We start from the raw sequence: 27,195 nt of genomic DNA, 5'->3' as shown, positions 1-27,195 counted from the left end.
CATCTCTAAATATGCCATTATGGTTTGAAATACAACTTGCCATCACATATTTTACTTATGTAAGATTTTGCATCTCAAAATCCAAATCATTTTTCAATTAAAAACTTCAGTCTACTTAAAAAATTAAACAATTATAATAAGAATTTAGTTCAGTACTAGTCTGTTTATCTATTCTAGAAGTAATGGTATTCATTAAATGTACATTTAGATGTTTGCAAAGTCATAACTCAGAACATTATCATACTTTGCACTCTACCAGACTGACATTAAGCATTTATTTGTAAGTACGGAATTGGTTCTGTAATTCCAACTGTTATGAATTTCTAAATATAAATAGTACTTGTTTTTCTTCATGCTGGATTAAGATATAAATTAAATACAATTAGGTTACATTTAATCACCTCACAAATACGAGGGATAATGAAAAAATTCTGCTGGCATGTAGCTACTTGTCTAAGACACTTCACATTTTCCCACTACTTTCCTAACTTTACATTAGGTTTAAGGCTATATATACAAATATGTGTATTTCCAACTTATGGAAAAATAAGAGTTATACTACCTTTTATATACAAAGTTTTGATTTTGCAGTCCATGTTCTATTTAAGTCTTACATTTTAAATGTTTTCTAGTAGGGAATCTGCCTACTGAATGATTAAATTACATGGTGATTAAATACAATATTAACCTAAAGAGAGAAAAATATCGAAGGGCACAGAACAGTAGTCTTTTCAATGTGACAGATTTTAAAACTTACTGTCACATGCTTAATCAGGAATTTAAGCCTAAATTAGATTAGGTTATTTGTACATCTACAATTCTTTAAACTTTTGAAAGTTACTTTTAAAGACCAACAACTAAATAATATCAGCATGCTATATTTCAGATCACTAAATACATCTTAATTATTGGGATTCTAAAGACATGGGCCAATTAAAAATCACAAGCACACACACAAACACACACACACCTACGATAGAGTGTTAGATTGTCAAGCTTTGACAATTATTTTAATTAAATGATAGGCAAATTCAGGCTGATACACACCTTAATGAAAAAATAAGCAGCTAGAAAGAAACCCATTAAAATATATTATGGAACAACAGAGACTTAAATCTTTTATAGTCATTCTAATGGAAGGGAAACAGTTCCATCTATGCCTTTGAGTCACAGTATTTTCCAATTAAGAGACTAACATCTTTCCCCATGAGAAATTTCTCATTTACAATGGCATGGTGTCTTAAAATAAGGACCGGGAAAAGGAGGAATTACACATACATGATTAAATGTCTTGTTTGTTAAATCAAGCTTTATTGATAAAATGGAATTCAGAATATCTTACTAGGAACAGCAGCAGGCCCAGCCAATCATGATAGCAAAAATGTGGCAGTCTCCCACTATTTGTAGGAAGCTGCTGCTTATCAATTAGTAATTAAATGTAAGACTTGTAAAAGAGGTGCAAAGAATCAAGGCATTTTAGCCTCAAGATTGATATTCTTATGAATATATTGTATTACCTGCAATACTCATGGCAACAAGGAGAGAACAACCTAAACACAGTTAAATGTAGGGACCAGCTTTATCAACAATGCCAGTCCCACTGCTAAGAACATCGAGATAGTTTTTGATTAACTCCATGGGTGTTCAGCTTTGTAAAATTTTGGAATACTTCTCCAAATCACATGCACTTTTGAATTTCTAGCTGATATGGCTGCTGCTCTCCCTGTCCCAACCCCAAGTCCAGACACAAAATGACTTGAAAGGGCTATATATCTGTTGCATCACACAACAAGCCAAACATTTCTTATAACTTTGATAGTGATTTAAAGCAGTTCATAATTAAATATGAGCATTTTGTACAAGGACAATTATACTTTACAAAAAACAAAATCATACAACAAAAATTGCTGGAGTCTGATTTACAACATGAATTATGATTTAAAATCACGTTTACATAAGTCGCAAATTTACAAAAAAAAAAAATCAGTTCTGGGCTAGCTGTTGTACTGCTGACGTTCTCTGGTGTAATCATTCTCACCCACGTCATATATTCCCTAGAAGTTGAAGATGGATGCTTAAAAGGTTCAGTGAAGTTGAGCTGTACTTTGCTTTGGAGGTGAAGGTAAACTTCATGGCCAGATGAGCAGTTTTACCACATATCATCAGTTGATGTAGAATCCTTCATAGAAAGGAAACAAAGCAAAACAAGAAACTAAATTAAAGCTTAGAGGTGCATTATTTTCTGGGTAATGCAGAAAGGTAAGGTTTTGTAAAGTTGAGCTTTAGAATATGTTTTCTAAAGTATATATAATAAGTATGTGTATGTGTGAATTGAAATATCAACATTTAATCTGTTCAAAGAATTGTTAACTTTGTTTTGTTTTGGAATAAAATATTTGAAATATGATTTTACCATATTGGGGCTGACCAAATATATTTCTAAACCAATAAAACTACTAAGGATTTTTTCTCTTCAATAAAATCCAATTTGTTTTTAAAACACTACACTACCTTTATAAATTTTAATTGCATAAAAGAGATTAAGACCAAGTAATAAAGAGTTTTGAGGAAGCTTCATAATGCAATGTATAAAATATTTCAGAGCCAAGCCCAAATGATCTAAGTGTCTTTATATAAACAGAATTCTCCACTTTAATATTTAAATGAAGTATGCAGGGTTCTTCACAAAGCTATTTCCAACCAAAAAAAACTAATGGAGATGAGCATTCTGAACTTCTATTGTAACTGCCTGTAAAATTCAGAATAGTTTAAGATTCTGAGCAGAGATATTCCCAACCTCAAAAAAACAGTTAGTGGAGGAAAACTGTAAAGTTGATTGCTTGCAGAGGCATTAAAAAACCAGAATAATTAAAAGGGTCTCCTCTTTTTTGAGATAAATGGCCACTCACCATGATTATGTCCTCAATCACTAGAACTGTGGTGCAGGAAGATTTCAGAGCAATCAGTCAGGGGTGTGTGTAAGAGAATGGGTGCAATGAACAGCTCTGCAAAAACAGGTAGGAAGGATATGCATTTAGAGTGGAGGGGAAGGGAAAGCAGAGGGAGCTAAAATGTTACTTACAGTGTCATCATTTTGTAAGGATTCAGTCTATTGTAAACGGCTTCAATTACATTCCGCCTAAATTTAGAAAAGAGCAGAAAGTTAATTCTTCAGAGTACCAAACTGCTTGATAATTCACAGGCCAGGTGTTCACTGAAATGTCAAAGATAATCATACACTTAAATTATTTTAGTTCTGTTTCTTACTGTCAATAAGTGAGCCTTATTTTAAAATGTTTGGGCCCCACAGTTTTAAGTAGAGGTGAATTTATTCTAAAATGTAACATTCTACTAACGGAATTAATAGAAGACTAAAAGTCATAGCTTGAAAAAGAAAATCAGTCTATATGATCTATTTCTACTTGAGTTGGAATTGAGTGGCTATGAGTCAGAAATGACAATGCAGTTCTTAAGATATAATACTAATATATTCTGGTTAAGAGCTGAATGTTAGTTTTGTAGTAGAAATAACTTCAACATCTGCTGTAGTAAAATAATTTAGATATTTTAAATTTAAATTTCTGCTTTTCACAACACCCCTTTTAAAAAGCTCTATTAAAACAAATGTCAAATATGAAATTTCCCTGGCAAGTCTAGGAATTTGTTTCTGAATACTATTTCATTAAAAATAAAGACTCAGTAATGTTATTTATAAGTTACAGCCTCCGTACTTCAAAAATTGATCTGAAGCAATTTTACTGGCAGTCATTTCACAGAAGGTCATTTTGGAAGCAACAATTTCCAAAAAATAAAAGCTTCAAACAGGAGGTTTACAATTACTAGTTAGTAAAGTGATGACAAAAAACATGAGGCTACACTTACAGAATACAGTGGAGAATCAAGGAAATTAGTCAATATATCTTTGTAGGTCAATTATAGGAATATCTGAGGTAAAAATGTTTTAAGCCTTGAATTATAAAATTGCTTGACGTCTCCGTTTTAGTTTATAACGATGTAAGCTTAATATTTAACATGGATTAGTCCAGTTCTATGAACTAAAGTGCAAAGGGGAAAGAAGCAAGAAATGCATCCTATCTTCTCTCACACCAAAACCCAACCAACCAGAATCAACAACCAAAAATACTTGGAAAAATCAGAGATGGAGAGAAATGGCCCACGTGGAGGAAGAGAAATATGCTTATTCATGGGATGTTCAGTTATCCAAGTATTAACAAAATCAAATTATAATAATTAGTAGGATTAATACTTAGAATTTTATAGTACTAATTTAGTTTAAAAATTCTTTCACTGTATTATCTCATGTACATTATATGAAGAAATCAGTATAATCCAAGCCTCCACTAAAGAGAGCCTTCCATGTAATTAGTTACAGTGACATTCTGATATCTATTCTAAATAAGCACCATATATCATTAATAGTAAAAAACACTGAACCACAGGTTAAACATTTTGAAGACAGAGATAACCATATCACTTTAGAAATTAGGTAAATACACATTTGACCAACAGACACCTAACATTTTCACATACTGAGATAAATGGTTAGAGTACACAGACTGTAACTTACTTGCTTGCCAATTCACCCCCTGGTGGGAGGCTGGGGATGTTCTCACTCGCTAATGTGCGCATCACATGGACTAAGTCAGGGACGCCTTCCCCCTGCTTCTTTATGATTTCTGGGAATCAGAAGTACTTTTTTTGTAAGTGTTATCCAAATTTAATAATAGCAAAAACTGAAACAAAGATAACTTAGGTTTTTAAAGATGGCATTTACCACATCTGAGATTTTCTAAACTATTGTAAGAAAAAAAAAAATCAAGTTGACCTTTGAAAATTTATGACAAAGGGATGTACAAAATGACACAAAAGAGGAGATACTTTCCAGATTAACTTCAAAGAATGAAAATAAACAAGATAAAAATGTGAATTTTCATATTAAAATCAATGTATTATATATATAATCAGGGATATGTGTGTACTAATGAGAATATTCCTCTTAAGATGCCAACTAATTACATCTGAGGAGATAACTCCTCTCACTGGAAACATGTTTCCTGAACTTTGCCCTGAAAATACCGTGCACAGATTTTAAAAAAAATATTAATTTCAAGATTTGAAAAAAAAAACTTAAGTATGATGGATTTACTGATTATATAATAACCCAAATCATATTTACATGTATGTTTATATTTACAAAATGATACTTAAGAAGTAGCATGTGCAGCATAAGTCATATACTTGAACACCATTCTCAGCCTAACTTTTGTCTAAAATATCTTTAAACAATAAATATATACCATTTCCTTAGCTGATTAATTTGACCAGAGCCTAGAGATTGGAAAAAGTCTAAATTACATGACAAATTTTTAAAAAGAAAAAGGTTGATAAACCATTAAGCTATATTTAAAATTAATCAAAACAGTTATTAAATGGGTAGAGTGATATCTGCAGTGTTGCCACATAGATGCATATTGTTATTTATACTACAGAATACCAACAATTATGTGCAGACAAGTTAAAGTGCTCTCAAACTGTTCATTTTAAGTACAAGAAGTCTTTACCTGGAGTTTTAGCATATTTATTCTAAATGCAAGATCATGCCAAAGGTATTTGTAAATTATATGTTCAAGTTCAGTTTTTTGTTTTTCAATGTTTACACTAAGAAATTTTCTTTGTCATCGCTGGGGATCATTCTAGTTCTCAATTTGTAAATACCTTTGAAAATAATGTATATAAAGATCTTTCAAACTTTGATCAAGTTTTAAAATATTAACTCATCATTAAAGCCACATATTAAAAGACAGAACATTGCTACCCATATTTCTTTAAATGGCTCAAATTGTCCTTTTAGGATTAAGGCCAAATTTTACCGTCTTTTATTTTTTGCCTTTTTTTTTTTAAACCAGTCTTAAATCTGAACAAAAAGCAAGGATCTCAGATTTGGTTTGCCAAGTTCCTTTATTGCATCATCTTTAACATCTAGTTTATTTATTCTACATGATTCTAATGCTGGAAATCTGCTGTACAAAAATAAAGAAATTTGATGTTTACCTAAACTGCACAATTTCACAATTTAAAGCTGTAACACACTTAACATACAGTCTTTGCTAAGCCAATACAATTACTGGGTAGGTAACTAGGTACAATATAAATGAACACTGATGATAAATTCAATCAATGATGGTTTCAGGCCTAAAAACATTACTTTGAATCATCTATATTTGACGTATCTTACATCTCCTTTGTTAAAATATAAAAATTAGGATATTTTAACTGTAAAATAAATTACAGGAAGACAAATTCTTTAAAAAATAAGGCTTTCAAAACAGTTAAATCACCTTTTCCACACGGGACAATACATTTAAACTACCTGATCATTAATACTACTCTTGCTCCTTTCTGCTTAAAAAAAAAAAGAAAAAGAAGTTTTAAGAAATATTCCTTTAATTGTTCTTGGACTATACATTTTAATTAGAATTGTAAAAAGACTGAATGCTTTTATTAACGAATATATATGTATAGAAAATCTATATTTCATGTATATAAACACATTCTCCTCCACAAAGTCCGAGGGATTCTATCAGTTATCTCCAAATTAGCAACTTTAAAGCTTGGGCAGTCAGAAGCAAATGAAAACACATACACACAAATATCCTCTTACATTGGCTTAAAGGGACCACAACATTAAGTGGTATGGTTTAAATTATGAGCTGAATTTTTTCATAACGCTAGAGTCAAGTATTTAAAAGACTACAGGAGGAGAGCTGAAAAGCCTTTGTTCTTTTCTGTGGTGTGGAGAGAGAAGCCAAAAGTATTCAAAGCAAATAAAATGAGGTTTAGTAGGTCACAGCAATATAGTGAAGGCATGTATTAAAAAAAAGAAAAAAAAAGCTACGAAGTGCTCGTTTTGGAAGCTGAATGCAGTATTTATCACTTTTTAAGATATATAACAACTTTTACAATGCAAATAGTTACATTCTTTCTATGTTTTGAAATATAGTAATGGATTTAATTAATGTAATATTTATTCTCAAGTTGCAGTCTCATCAAAGCTATCTCAGTAAAGAATATTGTACTTAATTTATGACATAATCATCTCCAATTGAATGGTACAAATATAACACTTCTACATACCAAAAACATTGAATATTAATGTAAACTCTGTTCAGATGTCAATTCTGCTTGATAATAAGCAATATAAAACTTAATATAACAAGTATGTATCTAAAGCAATTATTTAGAATTATATCAAAAACTTAGAGTGTACACTAAAGAGAAAAATTAGCAATTCACTTCTAAAGTTTGACCTCATTTCATAATAAATATAACTAAAATACTTATTTCTTTAAATCAATAAAAAACAGGTACACCCAAATTAAAGTGCCAATAAATGAACTATCAACATCTCCCAATACAGAGTCTTCTTAAGGATTTATTTTTTCCACTAACAGTTTGAACCAATATGATATGACTTGGTAGCATTCTATTTTATCTTACTGTATTATATATAAATAATTTATATTGAAATGAATCATTTAAAACAAAAAAATTTCCAAGACCTTGGTAATAGTGAGGAAACGAACTCACTGAATAGTATGTCCAATGAATGAAATACTAAATAGTACATACACATACTAAATATATCACTATCAAGTAGGGGAGAGAAATGAAAGACAAAATATCAGCCCTAGACAGTACTGAAAATCAAAACCAATCTTGATTCTAAACCAGACTAATTATAATTGACATAAAATAGTAAAAAAGGGAGAAAACAAAATTAAAGTGCATATTAATTTAAATAATGCAGGCACTGCAGGATATAATAGTGTGTAGGTCAATGTTTACATGCTATCAGAGGTCTTTAAAGTGCAAAGTAATGACATTAGGAGCCAAAATGTTTTTTAACACTATTATAGGCATGTCAAGTGTTCTGCTTAAAGAAACTGCATAATCTATATGCTTATTGTATATATGCAGTAAATTGGAATCCCCTGGGGAGACTTAATATTCATATCAGATAGTAGCTGCATCAACGATCACTTAAAAGTTTTTCAAATGTGAAAAGGCATTATACTTGAGAGTTACAAACACCTTTCTAATTGTCTCAAAGTAATTTGCAGAATTATGACAACTAAACTTCTTGAATTCCCAACTCAATTCTTTTCTTCAGCGTTTACATTTCTGCCAGGTAGAGACCTAGTATGTCTTCTATTCAGGTTTATGTTGTCTAGATGAGGCAGTTTAATGGCTTAGGTAAGAAGCTTTCAAACAGTTTAAAATAAATTTTTAAAAGCTGTGGCACATGAAAGTTGTTAATAACCAGGCTATGATCTTTATTTTTTTAAAAGTCCAAAGATCTTAAGCTCACACACACAGCTTTTCACAGATAATTTTCAAATTATCACCGTCATAAATAATCTGTTTATAATTAAATAAACCACAAATGAGACTTTCCTGGCATGAAATTATTTGTGCCGATTAATTAATTCATCAAGAATTTGAAAGCATATAAGTACTTTAGCCTTTTTAAACAAAAGTATCCTGAACAGAATGTACTGGGCCATACTAGTTATTATTGCAAATAAAACTGTGATAGGAGAATAACATATCCAAGCAGCTACTACAGAAATGCCCATTCCCACCTTGATCCACTGAACACTAAAGGTCAATCAAAGGCGTATATGTAAAGATCTAAAAGCTAAAATGTTAAAGTTTGATTATGTTGAGGTTTTTCTTTAATAAAGCTACTTATTTTTTGTTAAATGATCCACCTTCTACTCTGCTTTCCAGGTACTTGTCCAACTCTGCCTCCTTCTTCACTGCTTCTGGTGATACTTTGGGTGCATTTGGAAAACAGATCAATATCACACTCATGTTGTCTCGACTTCCCTGGGAAGAAAAAAGTTTGAGAGAGTATTTTTCTTTTGCTCTTCAAAGCCTTGAGAACCTTTACGGCCATGCCAACTATAACAACAATTGTTCTAGTGAGAATATATATTGTTTTAAAGGAGAAGAATATATTTATGCATATGTGGATGGGCACCCCACATACATATAGAGTATACACGGTATACAGAATAACCAACACTCCAAATGACAGGAGAGAAACACTACAGGTTAAATTCTACTTCCACAATCATTTACAAAAATTCTATAAAACAAGTATTTCTGAACATTTACTGGTGGCCTTCTTAATGTGGAGAGATACTTAACACAAATACACATACACACATACATTCATCCAGTTCAATAAGATAGAAAATTCTTGTGGTATTCCTTACAACACTGTTTGACCTGTATATTTGACAAATTTACACTTAAAATGAAATAAATTGTGGGACTAATTAGTTTGCGTCATAGTAAAAAGTAAAACTACATATTTAAAGTTTACAAACCAGCTTTTTAACTTTTATAATTTTAAAAAAAGGCTTAACTTTTAGGCAATACATTCATTTTTTAAAGACACATAAGCATTCAAAATGCTGTAATTACAATACTTGGATCAATTTTAGCTTCCCACATATCAGACTTCCTCTTCCTATTAGAAATTGGAGTTAACTTTTTTTTTTTTTGTCTTTTTGCCATTTCTTGGGCCGCTCCCGAAGCCTATGGAGGTTCCCAGGCTAGGGGTCAAATCGGAGATGTAGCCGCCAGCCTACACCAGAGCCACAGCAATGCAGGATCCGAGCCACGTCTACGACCTACACCACAGCTCATGGCAACGCCGGATCCTTAACCCACTGAGCAAGGCCAGGGATCGAACCCGCAACCTCATGGTTCCTAGTCGGATTCGTTAACCACTGAGCCACAACAGGAACTCCTGGAGTTAACTTTTAAATTTTAAGTAGTTAATTCCCCTACACGGGAAAGTTGATGTATACCATTAGATTAAGCAAACAGTACAAAGAATTTAATATTAAAAAGAATTTTGGGAGAAATCTATATAAAATGTGGCAAATGATAAGGTATGGCATAATTTTTAAAATGGACAATGCAGAAGAGAAAAGGTGGAATCTGAATCATAATTTACTAATATCTGAATCTGACAAGTCTCTCAAGAAACCAGCTTTTAATTTAGTTAACAAGCATTTAATTCTCAAGTATATAAAGAATAAACTTAACAAATGAATGCTATTTTATCCTTTTTTTAAGACTAAATGGGACAAAGAACATATGCATATTGTTTGGTTTCCCCCAAATTCAGAAATTAACAGTGTGCACTATTAAGTTGTTGCTCTATTGATTTTTGCAGGGCTGTACCTGTGGCACACAAAACTTCCCAAGCCAGGGATCAAATCTGAGCCACAGCTGCAGCTGGAGCCACAGAAGCGACAATGCCAGATCCTTAACCCAAAACACCACCAGGCAACTCCTCTATTGATTTTTTTTTTAACATATACATTGGATGTTATATAAACTTGATTTGTGCTGTATGTTACATAAACCTGCTTTTTAATTAAGATTTTAAGTAGAGCTGTCAGTGTGAATGTAAAATTAAAAAGAATGTTATGTTGACTTTCTATTTCTGCATGCTAAAAGAAAGTCAAGTACATAGCCTCAAAAGAGTTTTATAAAATCAGCATTTGTTAAACAAACAAAGAAGCAGTTAATGAGCATTACTGACAAAACAGAACAGTGTGGTAGAAAGAACAGTTACCCTAAGTCAAGGGCTTAGATACTAGTTTTAGTGCTTCAACTAAATAAAGTAAATTGTATAATATTTTTTAACTTCTCTAGAAAAGGGAGCAGCGCATTGTTTGCTAAACTAGGCACTTCATGTGTATACATTAGCTCATTAATTTAATTCCGCGATAGTCTTATAAGTTAGATACTATTTTCTCCATTTAACAGCTAAGAGAGGAATTCCCTTGTAGTGCTGCAGGTTAAGAATCCGGCATTGTCTCTGCAGTGGCTCGGGTTACTGCTGTGGCGTGGGTTTGATCCCTGGCCCAGGAACTTCTGCATGCTGCAGGCATGGCAAAAACAAAAGCAGCTGAGAGAAGTTGAACAATTTGTTCAAGACCATATAGTATCAAACTAACAGAGGTAAGATTTGATTCCAAGAGTGACTCTTAAGCCTGTAGAGCCTTCTCTTGCTTATCTGTATAAACAATCCAATTTGATCATCCCATCACTCTGAGACAAGATAATAGTCTTTTATTTTAAAAAAAAGCTGATTTTCCAGATAGTTTAAAGAGCTTACCTGAAGTCATACAGTCTCATACCAAGTTCTTCTGACTCCATGTCCAAGGCTATTTCTAGTACATCACACCAAATGATCACTAAATTCTCTCTGTTGATACTACAGATTCATTACACCATAGTCTCAAAGTACTTCCATAAGTGTACTGAGATATCACATGGCAAAAATAAATATTAAAATTCTAAAATGCTTTTCATTTATAGACACTGAGGCCTAACTCTCCCCATTCCCTTTTTTAAACATGTACTTTGATGTAATATTCCACAGTATTAAAAAGCTCAAGTAGTCAAGATTATTACAAGACTAAGCATTCAGATTACAACGATTATATTTTTGGTAATTGGGTAATTTATTTCTAAGAAGTATTACTATATTATTTTCATAACGGATGAATAGTACCAAAAACTTATTCCTGAGAAGTATTGGTTCTAAGATGTTAATATACTAGGATAGTAATTAAGATGACATAAAATCATTTTGCCTTAAAAAAAAAAAAAAAAAAGTCTAGCTACCTTATACAAACAGGTGTCGACTACTTCATTGCAAACTTTCTCAAGGTCATCAGTGACTTCAAGTCTGGATCTTACAAAATCACAGAGCTCTTCATTTCCCATAACATCCCAAATACCATCACATGCAAGAATAATGAACTGATCATCTTCTTCAGATCTTTCAATATCATGGACTTCAGGCTCTGGTGAAACAAGCTGCTCGGTAGGACCTTTTCCATGGACACATTTGTAATCAAAGTCCCCAAGGGCCCTTGACACAGCCAAAGAGCCATTCACACGCTGAATCATCACAGAACCACCTGCATTCTGAATTCGTTCTTTTTCCAGCGGATTACTTGGTTTGTGATCTTGTGTGAAGAAGTGAACTTTCCTGTTCCTACAAAGTAAACCTCTCGAGTCTCCACAGTTAATGAAATAAGTATGCTGAGGAGATATTAAGACACCTACAGCTGTTGACCCACTTCTATCAGCACCATGTTTCTTCTCTGACATGACTCTCATGTGTTCATCAATTTCCAGAAAACCTGTTCTGATTCCATTCTTCACATTTTCCACAGAAGGTGCTCCTGCAGACCCTTTAAAATCCTGGTTATTGGTGATGTGATCTAACAAATGCTCACAGCAGTATTTGGCAACCTGAGAACCAGCATGCCCATCATATACAGCAAAGAATGACCATGTTTCAAGTCCACTTGGCAAACCAATCACAGCTGTATGTGCATCCTCCATTTCAACTCGCCAGCCTTGCATGCTGCTTAGCCCATAACGCAACCCATTACCCTGGCCTTGGGCGTTATGTTTTTCCATCTTTGGTTTGTCTAAAAATGCTCCCATTATGTCTTGATCCTCTAGGTCTGCAAAGGAAGAGAAACAGGAAAGTTAATAACTATCTTATAAACAAAATACATACACAACCCTTTTAAGAATGAAGGAAATAAAAAAAGAAAGTTTTAAATAAGAATTCACAACTCTTGGAATAAGCAGACACTCATTATACTGTAGAACTGAAACCTGATCATTAACAAGAAAGAAATGGGGGAGAGGCTGAACAGGCATAGCTCAAAATGTCTTAACAGGTAAAGTATCTTGATAAAAGTAGTTTATCTTACACTTTCCCCAGAGAACAACCATTTGAGATAGAAAAGACTTGGCAATGGCCGTCAACTTATGAACCAAGTCAAGTGGTTAAGGATGCAATGAAAATGTGACTCTCTTAAGAGAATCTCAAAACTAATTTGTATGTGTATATTAGCCAAGAAAAGCCAAATGAATTCACAGGACATATCAAAAGCCTACTAATTCAAACATCTTAGTTTAACATTCAAGATTTCTCAAAGTTTGATTCCAAATGTCTAGTTTTATTCCTCCTTATATGAACCCTCTGAAAAAGTAAAAAACAATATACTCACAACAATCAAAATTTGCATGATCCTTCAAGGCTTTGCTCATGTCAGTTCCCTTAACTGGAATCCCTTGCCTTCCTTCCCTACTTAGAAAAATAAGTGCACCTATCCTTTAAAGTCTATCTTAAATTCTACCTTTTCCATAGGTTTTTCAGCCTTTGAGAAAGCCATTAAGTTATTATATTGCTTAAGTGGTCCAACCTCAACTTTCACGTTGCAAAGCAATTATATATACATGTAATGAAGACTGTTATATGGAAATGTTAAAAAATTAATCTACTGTAACCTAATCTAGTTATAATAACATGTATCATTATTATGCTACTCCATAACCATTAGATATAAAAAGTTTTGATAAGATCAAAAGGTCTAGCACAACACTATGGACAAGCCTGAAAGCTCAGCTAATCTAATCCTTTACCAATAATCAAAAGCAAAAACCCAGAGTTTCCGTCATGGCTCAGCAGTTAACGAACCCAACTAGCATCCATGAGAACGTGGATTCAATCCCTGTCCTCACTCAGTGGGTTAAGAATCCGGTGTTGCAATGAGCTGTGGTGATGGCTCGGATCCTGCTTTGCTGTAGCTGTGGTGTAGGCTGGCAGCTACTGCTCTGATTAGACCCCTAGCCTGGAAACCTCATATGCTGTGGGTACATCCCTAAAAAGACAAAAAAAAAAAGCAAAAACCTCTGGTCTGGAATGAGCTTACACAAGGCAGGAAGATGGTCAGGATTTAGGTTGGTCTTTACTTGAGTAAGCCTAGTAATGTAGACTTGAGGGCCAAGTCATCACATGAGTCACAACACAATCTGAAAGAAGGATAGAATGAGATTTAATGGAGGTAAAGGGGAGATAAATAGGAGTGGAGAAAAGTACCTAAGTAAATCAGGATGCACTTAAGACACTAGGAGACTGATGACACTAGTGATGCTAAGCTCTGAGAAGAAGTTGGGAGAGAAAGAGGAAGAAGAAAAAACTCAGAAAGGGAACAGTTTCCTAGCAACCTCTCACCCCTTCTTTATCCTACCAGGACCAAACTATTATCCAGCAGAGAAGTCTGGCTGGCTGTGGTGTGATAAAACGGATCTCTCGCCTACTTGTCTGCCTCCTATGATAATTCCACTACTAGAGGGTGAATAATGAAAACTGGCCATGATTCATTCCTTGTAGTGGTATTCATCAGATCACTTTTTTGACATCAAGTTGATTCACAATATGGCAAGGGTCTGTGTTTTGACTTCCTGTGGCATAGGAGGTTAAGAACCCAATATGGTGTTCATGAAGATGTGGGTTCAATCACTGACCTCACTCAGTGGGTTAAGGATCCATTGTTGCCACAAGCTGCAGTGTAGGTCACAGATATGACTCAGATCCAGTGTTGCTGTTGCTCTGGCATAGGCCTCAGCTGCAGCTAAGATTCAACCCTCCTGGGAACTTCCATATGCCTTAGGTGCAGTCATTTAAAAAAACAAACAAAAAAACTAATGATACCTCAATAGCAGACAATGTTTAGGATGAATTCTATTTATTTATTTTATTTATTTATTTATTTATTTTGTCTTTTTGCTATTTCTTGGGCCGCTCCCGAAGCCTATGGAGGTTCCCAGTCTAGGGGTCCAATCGGAGATGTAGCCACTGGCCTACGCCAGAGCCACAGCAACGCGGGATCCGAGCCGCGTCTGCAACCTACACCACAGCTCACAGCAACACCGGATCCTTAACCCACCGAGCAAGGGCAGGGACCGAACCCGCAACCTCATGGTTCCTAGTCGGATTCATTAACCACTGCGCCACGACGGGAACTCCTAGGATGAATTCTAAATCATTCTGATAAGTGTTTTTATACAAGCATTACCTCAATTCACTCTCAACAACACTCTAAAGTGGGTAATAATACTATCTGCAATTTATAGATGAACTTTAATAAGACAAAAGAACATGGCCAACATCACTCAAAAGGTAAGTTTAGGAGAATAAGGACTCTAATTTAAGGCTGCCTGACTGTAACATACCATTTATATTAAGGCAATGGTCTCAATTATGGCTATACAAAAGAATTATCTGTGGACCTTTTAAAAAATGAAGATTAAAAAAAATCAAATTTCCACAGTAGGTGTGGAACCTAGGCATCTGTGTATCTGTGGTAAAGATTAAATGGAATGCCTAGATAGATAGTGGACAGAAGATGATTAAGCCATGGTGAGGTTAAGTCATCTGCTGAAGGTCAATGGCAAGTTGCCTCATCTCTGTACCTCAACTCCTTTAGCTAGGCTAAAGCAGTGGTTGGAGGTATTACAGTTAGCCCTCCATATCTTCAGGTTTCACATCTGTACTATGCTATCTTATAGAAGGGACTTGAGCATCGGTGCATTGTGGTATCCATAGGGGCTCCTGGAACCAATCCCTGCAGATACTGAGAGATGACCGTATGCTTAAAACATCTGATACTACTAATCCAGCATTCTTCATCTGTACAATGGGCATATTAATGCTTACCTCTGAATGTTGCTGCAAGACTTACATGAGAGAATGGATGTAAAGCAGCCACATAAAAGATGACAAAGTGAGGAACTCAGCAAATGGAAACTATTTAATTATTACTACATTCCCACATACACAGCCATGTCTAGATTCTAATACTACCTAACAGGGGTCTCTTTTTATAGAAAAGTCCAGTAGTTATTTTCCACATATACATATAAAACTACCAAACAATTCTTTGAAAATAAACAGGGCATGCTTTCTAAAAACAAAACCTAAACTTTGGAAAAATATATATTAGACATGTAAAAATAACAAACCAAGTCAATCATCTGATAAATTTTAGGTCCAGATCCACTGCAAATGCAAAAATACAGTTAAAGGCAAATTAATTTGTGGCTGGACTTTTACATACTGAAAATAAGTGATTCAGAAATCTTACCTCCTGGGATTCTGAGTAATTTGTAGAATCTTGGTCAAACAGCCAACTATTGCTACATAAATACAGCAGATAGTTATAGTTATATAAATATAATACTTAGCAGAAATTATTTGCTTATAAATACTATATTTACATAATCATTTTCCATAAATAGACTACTAATGAGCATTTTACTTAGTCAAATTATTAAATTGGCATATATCTACAAATATTAATAAATCCCAAGGGGATTCATCTTGTCTGTGAAGGGTTAAGTTTATTTCTAAGAGAAATTCTAGTTTTGGCCTAGTCTTAAATCTCCTCTGAGCTCATGGTGCCTCCCAGAGTAGCATTATCAGCTGATCTGAACATTTCAATACAAAGTACTATGACAATAACAAGACTGAATTAATCTTTGATATAATCATAAAATTTGGTGACCATTTTTGTATTTTAAAACCAAACAAACTCCCAAATTGAAAAACCCTAAGACTGAGTTGGGAAGTATTCATTAAAGCTCAGCCACTGCCTTTTATAAGGCAAAACTGCTCTCACAATCATAACAAAGAGTCTGGTCATTTGGTTTAATCCACTCAGTAATATCTCAAGTTAAAAAAAAAGCTCCATATATAATTCCACTGTTAGGACTCCTAAGCAACACTTTAGCCCTGAAACAGAAGTTATTAAAACAACAATTTTGGCAGAGTCCTTTAGTAAAAAATTGAAGACTAAAACCCTACAGAGTTTTCTTCTGTTTACCTATCGATACACAGTCTAATATAGAACCCCTCCATGCTCCACTAGCAGAAGACAAAACAGACACATATAAACAATGTGGAGAAAATTATATTCTCTTAGTAATTGATATCAGAATTCTTCTTAGGGCAAGCCCTATTTTTTCTGAGAAACACCACTTTGATCAAATATGTTAAGGGAGGTAAGGATCAAAAGATATATTCATATTACAAAAGGTCACTGCTAAACAGGCATTTGAAGGAAAGTAGATACTGTTAACTGAAGGACCTTTGTTTGATGAGCACTGAGATAAGTTTAATTATAAAAACAGGTGAGGAAAATCTGGATTAGATCTGCATAAAATAAGAAATCTAAAGGTTGGGGGAAGTCCACAGGAAAAAAACCTATATAGCAACAGACTCAAAGCATCTCAGGAGGGCAAGAGAGAAAAAATGGAATGCCAGCTAACAGCATTGGTAGTAGTGTATAATATGGTAATACCTAAGTTATTTGCAGTGTGGGATGGGATGGAAACTCTCTGCTGCTATGAAACCTTTGATATAAGCTACATGGCCCATTAATGCTTATATACAAATAGATTTTGTCAAATATGAGGACGAATGGTTAGCTGACCTCTGGAATGCATACTTACTAGATGATAGAACACTAAGTACTATATTGTATAGCTGGACTACAGTGAAGAAACACAAAGTCCTTGTGGCCATATCTCTCTGCAAAGGATAATCTAAGCTATACGAAATACTTTTAATCTCCCAAGGTATGAGACATGGTAATTTATAAACTGTATCTTGTAACTTAAGGCAGCTATCTCAAAGTTACCTATGGTAATGATAGATGAGCACATTATAAAACTTTAGAGCAATATGAAGAGGAAAAATGGTCAATCTTGGGTAATTTTTCTCCCATTTGAAGCCTGAAATTTCCCATTAATCATTACAAAAAAATAGTCACACATTTATATTTGCAAATTTGATTTTGATAACCTGTATAATTAATCAGAGCCAAGTCAATCATAGAACTAATCTGTCTAAGCCTATTTTACAAATGAGAAGGTACAGAGAAATAGAACAATTGCCCAAGGTCATAAAGCTAGTTTAGAGGTAAGGCCAAGCAAGAATAGGACCTGGGTTTCTGGACTAACACTCTTAATTCTCCTACACAAGCCATCCTGAATGCCTGCAAATGAAATCGTGGGAATCTAAAAATGCAAGTTTTTAAAAAGACAACACATAAGGCAGATAGGCAGGGAAAAAGGTCACAGAAGCAAGCAAAAAAGAATAGCATCATTTCTTTCTCCGTCTACTCTATATGTTTTCTAAACTTCTAACCTACTAAAGGTAAATGACCAAAAAAAGAAGAGAAAAGAAAGGAAGAAAAGCAAAAAGTCTAAACTTTTATTTTTTGCTTGGCTAACAGAAAATGCAGTGAACTAACTGCAATTTCTGGCAATGCAAATTTTAAACTAAATGAAATATAATAATGAGCAAAGAATAGGAGGAAGATTTTTTTTTTAATATATAATTTTTTTTTATTTTCCCACTGTACAGCAAGGGGTCAGGTTATCCTTACATGTATACATTACATTTTTCCCCCACCCTTTCTTCTGTTGCAACATGAGTATCTAGACAAAGTTCTCAATGCTACTCAGCAGGATCTCCTTGTAAATCTATTCTAAGTTGTGTCTGATAAGCCCAAGCTCCCGATCCCTCCCACTCCCTCCCCCTCCCATCAGGCAGCCACAAGTCTCTTCTCCAAGTCCATGCTTTTCTTTTCTGAGGAGATGTTCATTTGTGCTGGATATTAGATTCCAGTTATAAGTGATATCATATGGTATTTGTCTTTGTCTTTCTGGCTCATTTCACTCAGTATGAGAGTCTCTAGTTCCATCCATGTTGCTGCAAATGGCATGATGTCATTCTTTTTTATGGCTGAGTAGTATTCCATTGTGTATATATACCACAGGAAGATGTATTTTTAAAGGTTCAGGAGTTAAAGTGGGGGCAGGGAGTGAACTCAGTATTCATTGCTCTAAACTAGAAAATACTCAATTCATGAAGTGACACTGAATTAAAAAAAAAAAAAAACACTCTGAAAGTAGACTCATGGAAATGAAAAACAATTACTAAAGTAAAATTTTCAATAGAGACAATGATAGCCAAACAGACACCACAGTTAAAACAAAAATCAACCAATAATGAGATCATGTCAAGGAATCCTTTTAGAACACGGGTCTTTCCCCATCCTGTTGATTCCAAACATACAAACACACCCATGTCTGTACCCATCCTATCCTCATACCTTTGTTATAACAGAGTACTCTCTGTCCTCTCACTTAAGATAAACCCCTCTTACTGCTTTGGAGCCCATGCTTCAAAGGAATCTTAAATGACCTACTTGTCTTCCCAGGACCCCAACACTATTTATCCTCTTTTACTCCTTTATATTCAACTTCTCCCGTTCTATTGGAGTAAAACTTCTAAAGACACTCAAATGATAACCATTAAAAATAAGTCTTTGGGTGACTCATTCCCCTTTAGCTACCTCCTGCCTCTTCCTTCCCTTTATAGTTCAAGGTCGTTAAAAAAAAAAAAAAAAAGATTGATGCTCCAAACTGTTGTCTGAAACCAAAACAAGCTCCTCCAAGATGCTTAATCCAACAGACATTTTAGTCTTCATCTGACTGACTGCTTACAGCAACATTCAACACAACACTTCCTTTTGGAACACCCTTCCCATTTGCTTTTCAAGATGCTACACACTCCTAGCTTTTCTCCTACTCCTAGCTTTTCCATCCTTGTCTCAGCAGGCCCATCCTCATCTTTTAAGCATTCAAGGCTTAGACTTAGGCCTTCTTCTCACTCTATGCTAGCTCCCAAGGTACTCTTTCACGTATCTTTTTTTCTTTCCTTCCAGTTTTTGCCAGTGGCACCATCATTCATCAAAGTGAATAGAAATCAAAGACATATTTTGGACACCTCTCTCTACTTCATCTCCCATCAGTCCATCATTAAATTCTATGGATTATACTTCATAAATATTCTCAATTTGGCCAGTTTTTTCTCTAACACCACAGTCCGAGCTACCATCATCTCTCAATGCTGGTGTTCTCAATATCAGCCTCCCATTTTGTCTCTTCACATGCATGCTGCCCTCCCTCCAATTCACTCTACAAACTGCAGCCTAAGTAAACCTTTCATAATACAAAGTTCAGCGGTGATCACTTTGCAATATACAGAAATATCAAATCACTATGTTGTGCACAAGCAACTAATAGTGTTGAGGGTTAATTATGATTCAAACAGACATGATTAATATAATCAACACTGCTATAATGTTATATATGAAAGTTATTAACATAGTAAATCCTAAGAGTTCTTGTCACAAGAATTTTCTCCTCTTTTTTTATATCTACATGAGATGATGAATATTCAACAAAATTTACTTTGGCAATCATTTCATGATCCATGTAGGTCAAATCATTACACTGTATGCCTTAAACTGATACTGTGCTTACATCAACTATATTTGAATAAAACTGGAAGAAAAGGGAGTTCCCGTCATGGCTCAGGGGAAATGAATCTGACTAGTATCCACGAGGATGCAGGTTCAATCCCTGGCCTTGCTCAGTGGCTTAAGGATCCGGCATTGCCATGAGCTGTGGTATATAGGTCACAGATGCAGCTCAGATCCAACATTGCTGTGGCTGTCGTGTAGGCCAGCAGCTACAGCTCTGATTCCACCCCTAGCCTGGGAATTTCCAAATGCCATGGGTAGGCCCTAAAAAGACAATAATATAAATTAATTAATTAATTAATTAATTTAAAAAATTGGAAGAAAAAATATAATACAAATTTTACCTTTTCACATCTGCACTAAAAGTTATTCAGTGGCTTTCCATTGTTTTGTGGAATAATGAACTGCTCAATATGGCTCACCTGAAAGCCCTGAGAGGTCAGGCACCCATCAACTTTCTCCGGACTTTCCTTGCTTCATAATGTTTTCCCCTTCCCAACATTTTCTAACACATCAGGGCTTTCCTTACAGTATCTAGTGATATAGCACCCAGTACTTGTTTGTCATGTTCTCTTCCTCCAAATAATATAAACAAATGCTACATCCTCTATTTAAAAAGCTATTCATTCATCTCTTACTCTTGTTAATTCATACTCAGTTCTTCAGATCTTAACTCAAGTAACTCAATTATCAGTTCTTCAGGAGAGCCTCCTTCAAATATTCCCTGGGTCAATTCTCTCAGGACAGAGCATACAGTAGACCTTCAATAAACACTTGCTGAATGAAGAAATAAAAGAAAAAGCAGGTGCAAATAATAAAAATTTTTGCAAAAAGAGTACACTCAGAGAACATAAAAAATAAGATTTTCTGATGGAGAAAACAGAAGCCATAATCAAATAAATAAATTTTTCCCTCAGTTGAAGTCTCCAAACTTATAAAGCTCACTGAATATCTAGCAGGATTAATTACTAAAACCTACCCTATTTACCCACAACTGTTTTCAAGGAAAACTTTTAAAAATACTGTAATATAGGCTTCTAGGAAAATCTTGGATAATCTTCAATGGAAAGAGTATCAAATTTGTAGTCCTAGTCACCACCAAGTATAAAACTGAATCCTAAAAGACAATAGAGAATAAACAAAGTTCTAAGAGTAAAGGTTAATGAACTTAAACTATATAATTATCTAAACTATTATTCATGTTTAGAGGGAGAAAGATATTTTAAGATATACAGGAGTTCCCATCATGGCTCAGTGGTTAACAAATCTGACTAGGAACCATGAGGTTGCGGGTTCGATCCCCGGCCTCGCTCAGTGGGTTAAGGATCTGGCATTGCCGGGAGCTGTGGTGTAGGTTGCAGATGCAGCTCAGATCTGGTGTTGCTGTGGCTCTGGAACAGGCCAGCGGCTACAGCTCCGATTCGACCCCTAGCCTGGGAACCTCCAATAGCCACAGGAGCGGCCCAAGAAATGGCAAAAAGACAAAAAAATAAAAAACAAACAAACAGAAACAGATTCACAGAACAAACAAGTGGTTGCCAGAGGGGAGAAGGTTGGGGAGGGATGTTGAGTGAACTCGGTGAAAGAGATTAAGAGATACAGACTTCCAGTTGCAAAATACATGAGTCACGGGGATGAAAGGTACAGCCTGGGGAACACAGTCAATGACAAGGTAATATCTTTGTATGATAACAGATGGTAACTAGACTTACTGTGGTGATCACTTCATAACATATAGAAATACTGCATCACTCTGTTGCATACCTGGAACTAACACTGGGTTTGTAAGTCAATTATACTTCCATAAAAAATAAATAAGTAAAAATTTAAAAAAAAGAAAGATATTTTAAGATATACAAAGATTGGAGGCATACATTCATAGTTTATGGAAAATTCAAGAAAAGGAGTTCCCGTCGTGGTATAGTGGAAGCGTATCCGACTAGGAACAATGAGGTTGCAGGTTTGATCCCTGGATTTGGTGTTGCCGTGAGCTGTGGTGTAGATCACAGATGAGGCTGGGATCTGACATTGCTGTGGCTAACAGCTGTAGCTCTGACTGGACCCCTAGCCTGGGAACTTCCATATGAAATGGGTGTGGCCCTAAAAAGACAAAAAAAAAAAAAAGAGGAAAATTAAAGAAAAAAATTCCAAACAAGCAAACTTCTATTATGTTTTAAAACTAAGTTCATCTCCATGATTTGTCATTAGTTTAACTCTTTAGTAACATTACACGAAAAGAAGTAACTTGCTTCTTAAAAGCAGTGATCTAGAAAAAACAAAATCCCATATATATAACATAAAAGAATTTAGGAAGTGGCCCAATTAACCAATTTAATACTAGGGAGACACTGCTTTCATGACTTCAGAATTCTCATCAATAGCAAAACACTTATGAAACATCAAAAAAAAAATCCTTTTCGTGACATTAAATGATCCAATATGTGATTCTGGAGACGTCCTTTAGCTTAATGTCAAACTTTCCTCATTGATAAATAATCAACCTTGATTAATTAACAAGGTAATTATTCTGAGAAACATATAAAAAATTAAGTGAGAATTAAAGTTCTAGGAATACCTAGGTAAATGGCATTACTACAGCAATACTTTAGTCTAAAATTATGCTAATGGATCCCCCCTTAAAAGCCTATTCTCAATACTAAAACGAAGATTATAAGAGATAAACAAGATTATTTTACTACAGAAAAATCAACATTTAAGGAATAAAAAAAAAGAAAAAGCAGCTACCAACTAAGACTGCAAAATGATAGCCTGAATTTGACCTTTACATATATTCTAGCTCCTCTCCCCAAACATGCATTCTCCAGAGTCCTCACTACTCCTTATTGACCATATCTAGACCATTTCATCCACTTTTCTACCATGGCATCTTAAGTTTGCATCATTTGGTAAAGAGGATGGTACCTGTGATTGTAACGGCATACAATCCATGAGGATTTACTCTAATCTGATCTTTTGCTAATATGGCCACTTCATCCCAAAGTTGCAACACCTGTGGTGAGCAGAATAATGGCTCCCAAAGATATCAGGTCCTAATCCTGTAAATGTTTACCTCATTTGGAAATAAGAGTGTACAGATGTGATTAAAAAACTTCTGATAGGGTATGCGTGTGACGGGTTAATAGGGCTTATGCTGGTGTCTCTAAATGCAATCACAAGTGTCCTTACAGGAAAGAGGCAGAAAATTTGATGCATACAGAGGAGAAGGTGATGTGAAGACAGAGCAGAGAGAAATCTGAAGATGCTGGCCTTGAACATTACAGTGATGTGGCTACAATCCAAAGAATGCTGACAAGTACAAGAAGCTGGAAAGGGCAAGGAATGCATTCTTCCCTAAAGCTGCCAGACTGAGTACATCCCTACAGACACCTTGCTCCTGGTCTGGTGAAACTGATTTGGACTTGTGACCTCCAGAACTGAAGAGGATAAATGTGTATGACAAATTAGAAACTAGAGTATAAAAAATATTAACAGAGCTAAGGAATGAAATTTAAGAAGTAAAACATTATTGTATTATTTTAAATAACATGAAAACAATAATGAGAGCAAAGAATCTACAGAAAAACCATCTCCAAGGCGTAAAAATGGAAATAAGAGAAAAATCATCCAGTATGCAGATAATAAGAAGAGATAAAAGTGAGTAGATTAAAGATAGAAACACTGTAGATCCAACAGTTTATTAGTACACAATAAAAGGAAAATCAAATAATGGAAGAGAAATGAAATTTCAAAAAAAGGAAAAATTATTCTTAAACTGGAGGAAAATTTGAACTTGAGAACTGAAAGCATTCATCAAGTCTAGATAATTTTAGTAGAGACTGACCAATACCAAAGCATAATTTGGTGAGGATAATGAATTTTAGGAATATGAGAATTTAGACAAATATAACATGCCAAATAATAACAAAAACAAACCAGGGTGGCCTCGAACTTCTTTGCAATGTCAAATGATAGGCAACAATGAAGTAATGCCTACAAATGTGAGGGTAAAGGATATTTCAAGAACTCTAGGCCTAGCAAAGTTGGCATTTATTATAAAGACAACAGAAAGGTATTATATACCAGCACTAAAAAAGTGTATCATCCATGTACAATTCCTGAAAAATCTGTTTAAAGACAGAGTTATGCTATCAAGTGGTTAATCAAAACAAGAAACTCAATAATGGAGATGTCCTAGTATTATATAGGGCTTTGAGGTGGGCAAAACATACTAAGCAAATATAACCAAAAAGAAATCAAGTGTTACAATTTTAATTTCAGACAAAGGAAAGCATAAAGAATAAAGCAAAAAAGAGGATGGGTATCCTTCTTTAACTGATGAGGGTGTTGTCTAAAATTACAATTTAACTTACAAGTTTTATGTGCTGTATTACTATTTTTTGTCTTTTGTCTTTTTCTTTAGGGCCATATGGAGGTTTTCGGTCTAGGGGGTCGAATCGGAGCTGTAGCTAATGGCCTAAGCCATAGCCACAGCAACACAGGATCCAAGCCGTGTCTGCGACCTATACCATAGCTCATGGCAACGCCAGATCCTTAACCCCCTGAGCGAGGCCAGGGATGAAACCCACATCCTCATGGTTCCTAGTTGGATTCGTTAACCACTGAGCCATGATGGGAACTCCTGTGCTATATATTTTTATGCCAGATAATTCACAGCAAATTTATCAAAAATACCATATGCTAAAATCAAAATGATATATTCTGTTCAAACACACTGAAAACATTAATTAAAATGAAAGCATTTATTGGATTCTATATTGAAAAACAAAAGCTTTAGAGTTTCCTAACACACCCCCACCCACCTCACCCCAGGGACCAAGTAAAAGGAAAAAAAGGAAATAAATGATACCACATTAACTGACTTTAATATAAAAGTAGATACTAGCAACAATAAAAGAAAACTTCAAACATCTCAAAATTGCTTTAAAAGGCATGCTTTTTATCAACTTTGCATTTAGTTTGTATATTTTTACAATTTCAGAATACTTTGAAACAACAGTAATGAGAAAAATATCACATCAAAGTCCATGAGATGTGATCAAATCTTCTTCAGGGAAACTCATACTTTCTTAGTAAAAAAGTAAAGGTTAGTATATAGTAAATATTCAATTCAAGAAGTAAATACACACGCATATACACAAAAAAAACCTAAGGAAAGCTAATGGAATACTTTATGAAAGATAAGGTAAATAGGTAGAGAAAAGTGAGTAAAATAATAAACTGCTAGTTAGCCTAATTAAGAAAAACTATTATTCAAACTTAGAAACCAAATGCTATACTCACCTCACAGATAGATATTTTTTTTTGTTTTTTTATGAAACACTGTAAAAATCTCTGTCAATAAATTTGAAAACATGGAGGAAATTGACAATGTTCTAGGAAAACAAATGATCAATTTTTTTTTTTTTTTCAAAGAAGGAACAGAATAAAGATCAGTAACTCTGGAGCAAAATGAAAACATTATCAAAAAACTGTCCCTCAAAAAAGCTCTAGGGCTCATGAAAAACAAAAGCAAATAGGCTGAAGAACCATTCCAGGTTAAAGACAAAAAGATATGACAAGAGGAGTTCCCACTGTGGCTCAGCAGTAATGAACATGACTAGTATCCATGAGGATGCAGGTTTGATACCTGGCTCTGCTCAGTGGGCTAAGGATCCAGCATTGCCATGTGCTGTGGTGTAGGCTGCAGATGTGGCTCATATCCTGCAATTCAACCAACCCCAGCCTGGGAATTCATATGCCACAGATATGGCACCCCTCCCCCCCAAAAAAAGATATGCAACAAAATTTAATGTGTGATTGTGTGTGGCTTATATGTATTTGTGTGTGCGAAGAGGACCTGCAAGTGTTGTGCAGAAAGGGAAAAAAGTTTATAAAACAAGTGTGGCAAAATGCTAACAGCTGGTCATTTGGTAAATATGGAAGTTATATTCTTTTTTTCGTATTTTCTGTAAGTTTAAATTGTTTTCAAAATAAAGTTATTAAAAATAAAACTGTATGAGGCAAGACAATTTCACAACCAAGATCTTTTTAAGCCTTAAAAGAATTACCTAAACTACCTAAAGAACAGAGAAGAAAACTTGCTGCTTTTTACAAACACACATAATCTTGATATAAAATTTGACAAAGCACTAAAAACTAAAACTATAGTCCAGACACAAAAAATCCTAAGTAAAATATAAGCATATATTATGGAATAAAAACATGTATTGCTAGTTACTTACAAATTTACTGAATGGGGTTCATTTTAGGAATTGACATACAAGCCAAGATTCAGCAGCCTATTAAAATACAAGTAACTTCTCTAAAGTCCAAAGGAGAAAAACTATATGGTCATCTCTGTAGAGGCTAAAAGGGGTCTGATAAAATTCACTCCATGACATGATAATACAAGTCAAAAAGGAAGCATATTGATTAAAACAATTCCCAAGAAAGAAGAAAAAGGATACCTGCTCATATCTCTATTACTCAGCAATGTCTAGAAAGTGATCAAAGTGATAAAAGATGCATAAAATTATGAGATCAAATTATTACTTACAGATAATGACTATATGATGGCAAACTCAAATCTAATATATTACTAGGAGAAAAGAAAGTTCGAGAAGTTTACTGACTAAAGAAAATCATTTAAGAAAACTATTAACAATAATCATTTAAAAATAAAGAAAAATGCCAATAAAGTTATATCTAAGAAATTAACAAGAAATATTCAGAACTTTTAGGAAAAGAGTCTCAGAATACAAGACACTCTTTTTCTTGAGCTAGGAAGATTCAATATTGTCAGGACATTTTTCATCCCTTTTACTAATAAGAAATTCAATATCCTTACAACTGGGTCATTTTTGTTCCAAGACTTTGATGGAAC

General features: G+C 34.3%; 2 protein-coding genes across 2 annotated transcripts in view; both read right to left on the bottom strand.

The window, feature by feature from the left end:
• Positions 1 to 1,289: 1,289 nt before the first annotated feature.
• On the bottom strand, positions 1,290 to 13,169 carry PPM1A (protein phosphatase, Mg2+/Mn2+ dependent 1A). Its single transcript, XM_047767465.1, is given in 7 exon segments — positions 1,290 to 2,179; positions 3,083 to 3,096; positions 3,099 to 3,139; positions 4,589 to 4,697; positions 8,793 to 8,910; positions 11,737 to 12,590; positions 13,146 to 13,169. Coding segments are annotated over 6 exon segments (1,146 nt in total). The 5' UTR covers positions 12,571 to 12,590; positions 13,146 to 13,169; the 3' UTR covers positions 1,290 to 2,149.
• Positions 13,170 to 13,850: 681 nt separating this feature from the next.
• The window catches only part of LOC125120797 (wiskott-Aldrich syndrome protein homolog), a 30,304-nt gene continuing 16,959 nt past the window's right edge, over positions 13,851 to 27,195 (bottom strand). Inside the window, exons 3-4 of the mRNA XM_047769218.1 lie at positions 16,065 to 16,116; positions 13,851 to 13,950 (exon numbers count right to left, since the gene is read on the bottom strand). Of these exons, the coding sequence (XP_047625174.1) occupies positions 13,939 to 13,950; positions 16,065 to 16,116 (64 nt within the window). The 3' untranslated portion in view covers positions 13,851 to 13,938. The remainder of the gene's footprint in view (positions 13,951 to 16,064; positions 16,117 to 27,195) is intronic.

This window comes from Phacochoerus africanus, chromosome 2 (assembly GCF_016906955.1).
Source record: "Phacochoerus africanus isolate WHEZ1 chromosome 2, ROS_Pafr_v1, whole genome shotgun sequence".
NCBI classification, from domain to species: domain Eukaryota; kingdom Metazoa; phylum Chordata; class Mammalia; order Artiodactyla; family Suidae; genus Phacochoerus; species Phacochoerus africanus.
The sequence above is the reverse complement of the archived record's forward strand: the minus strand, read 5'-3'. Positions and strand labels throughout refer to the sequence as shown.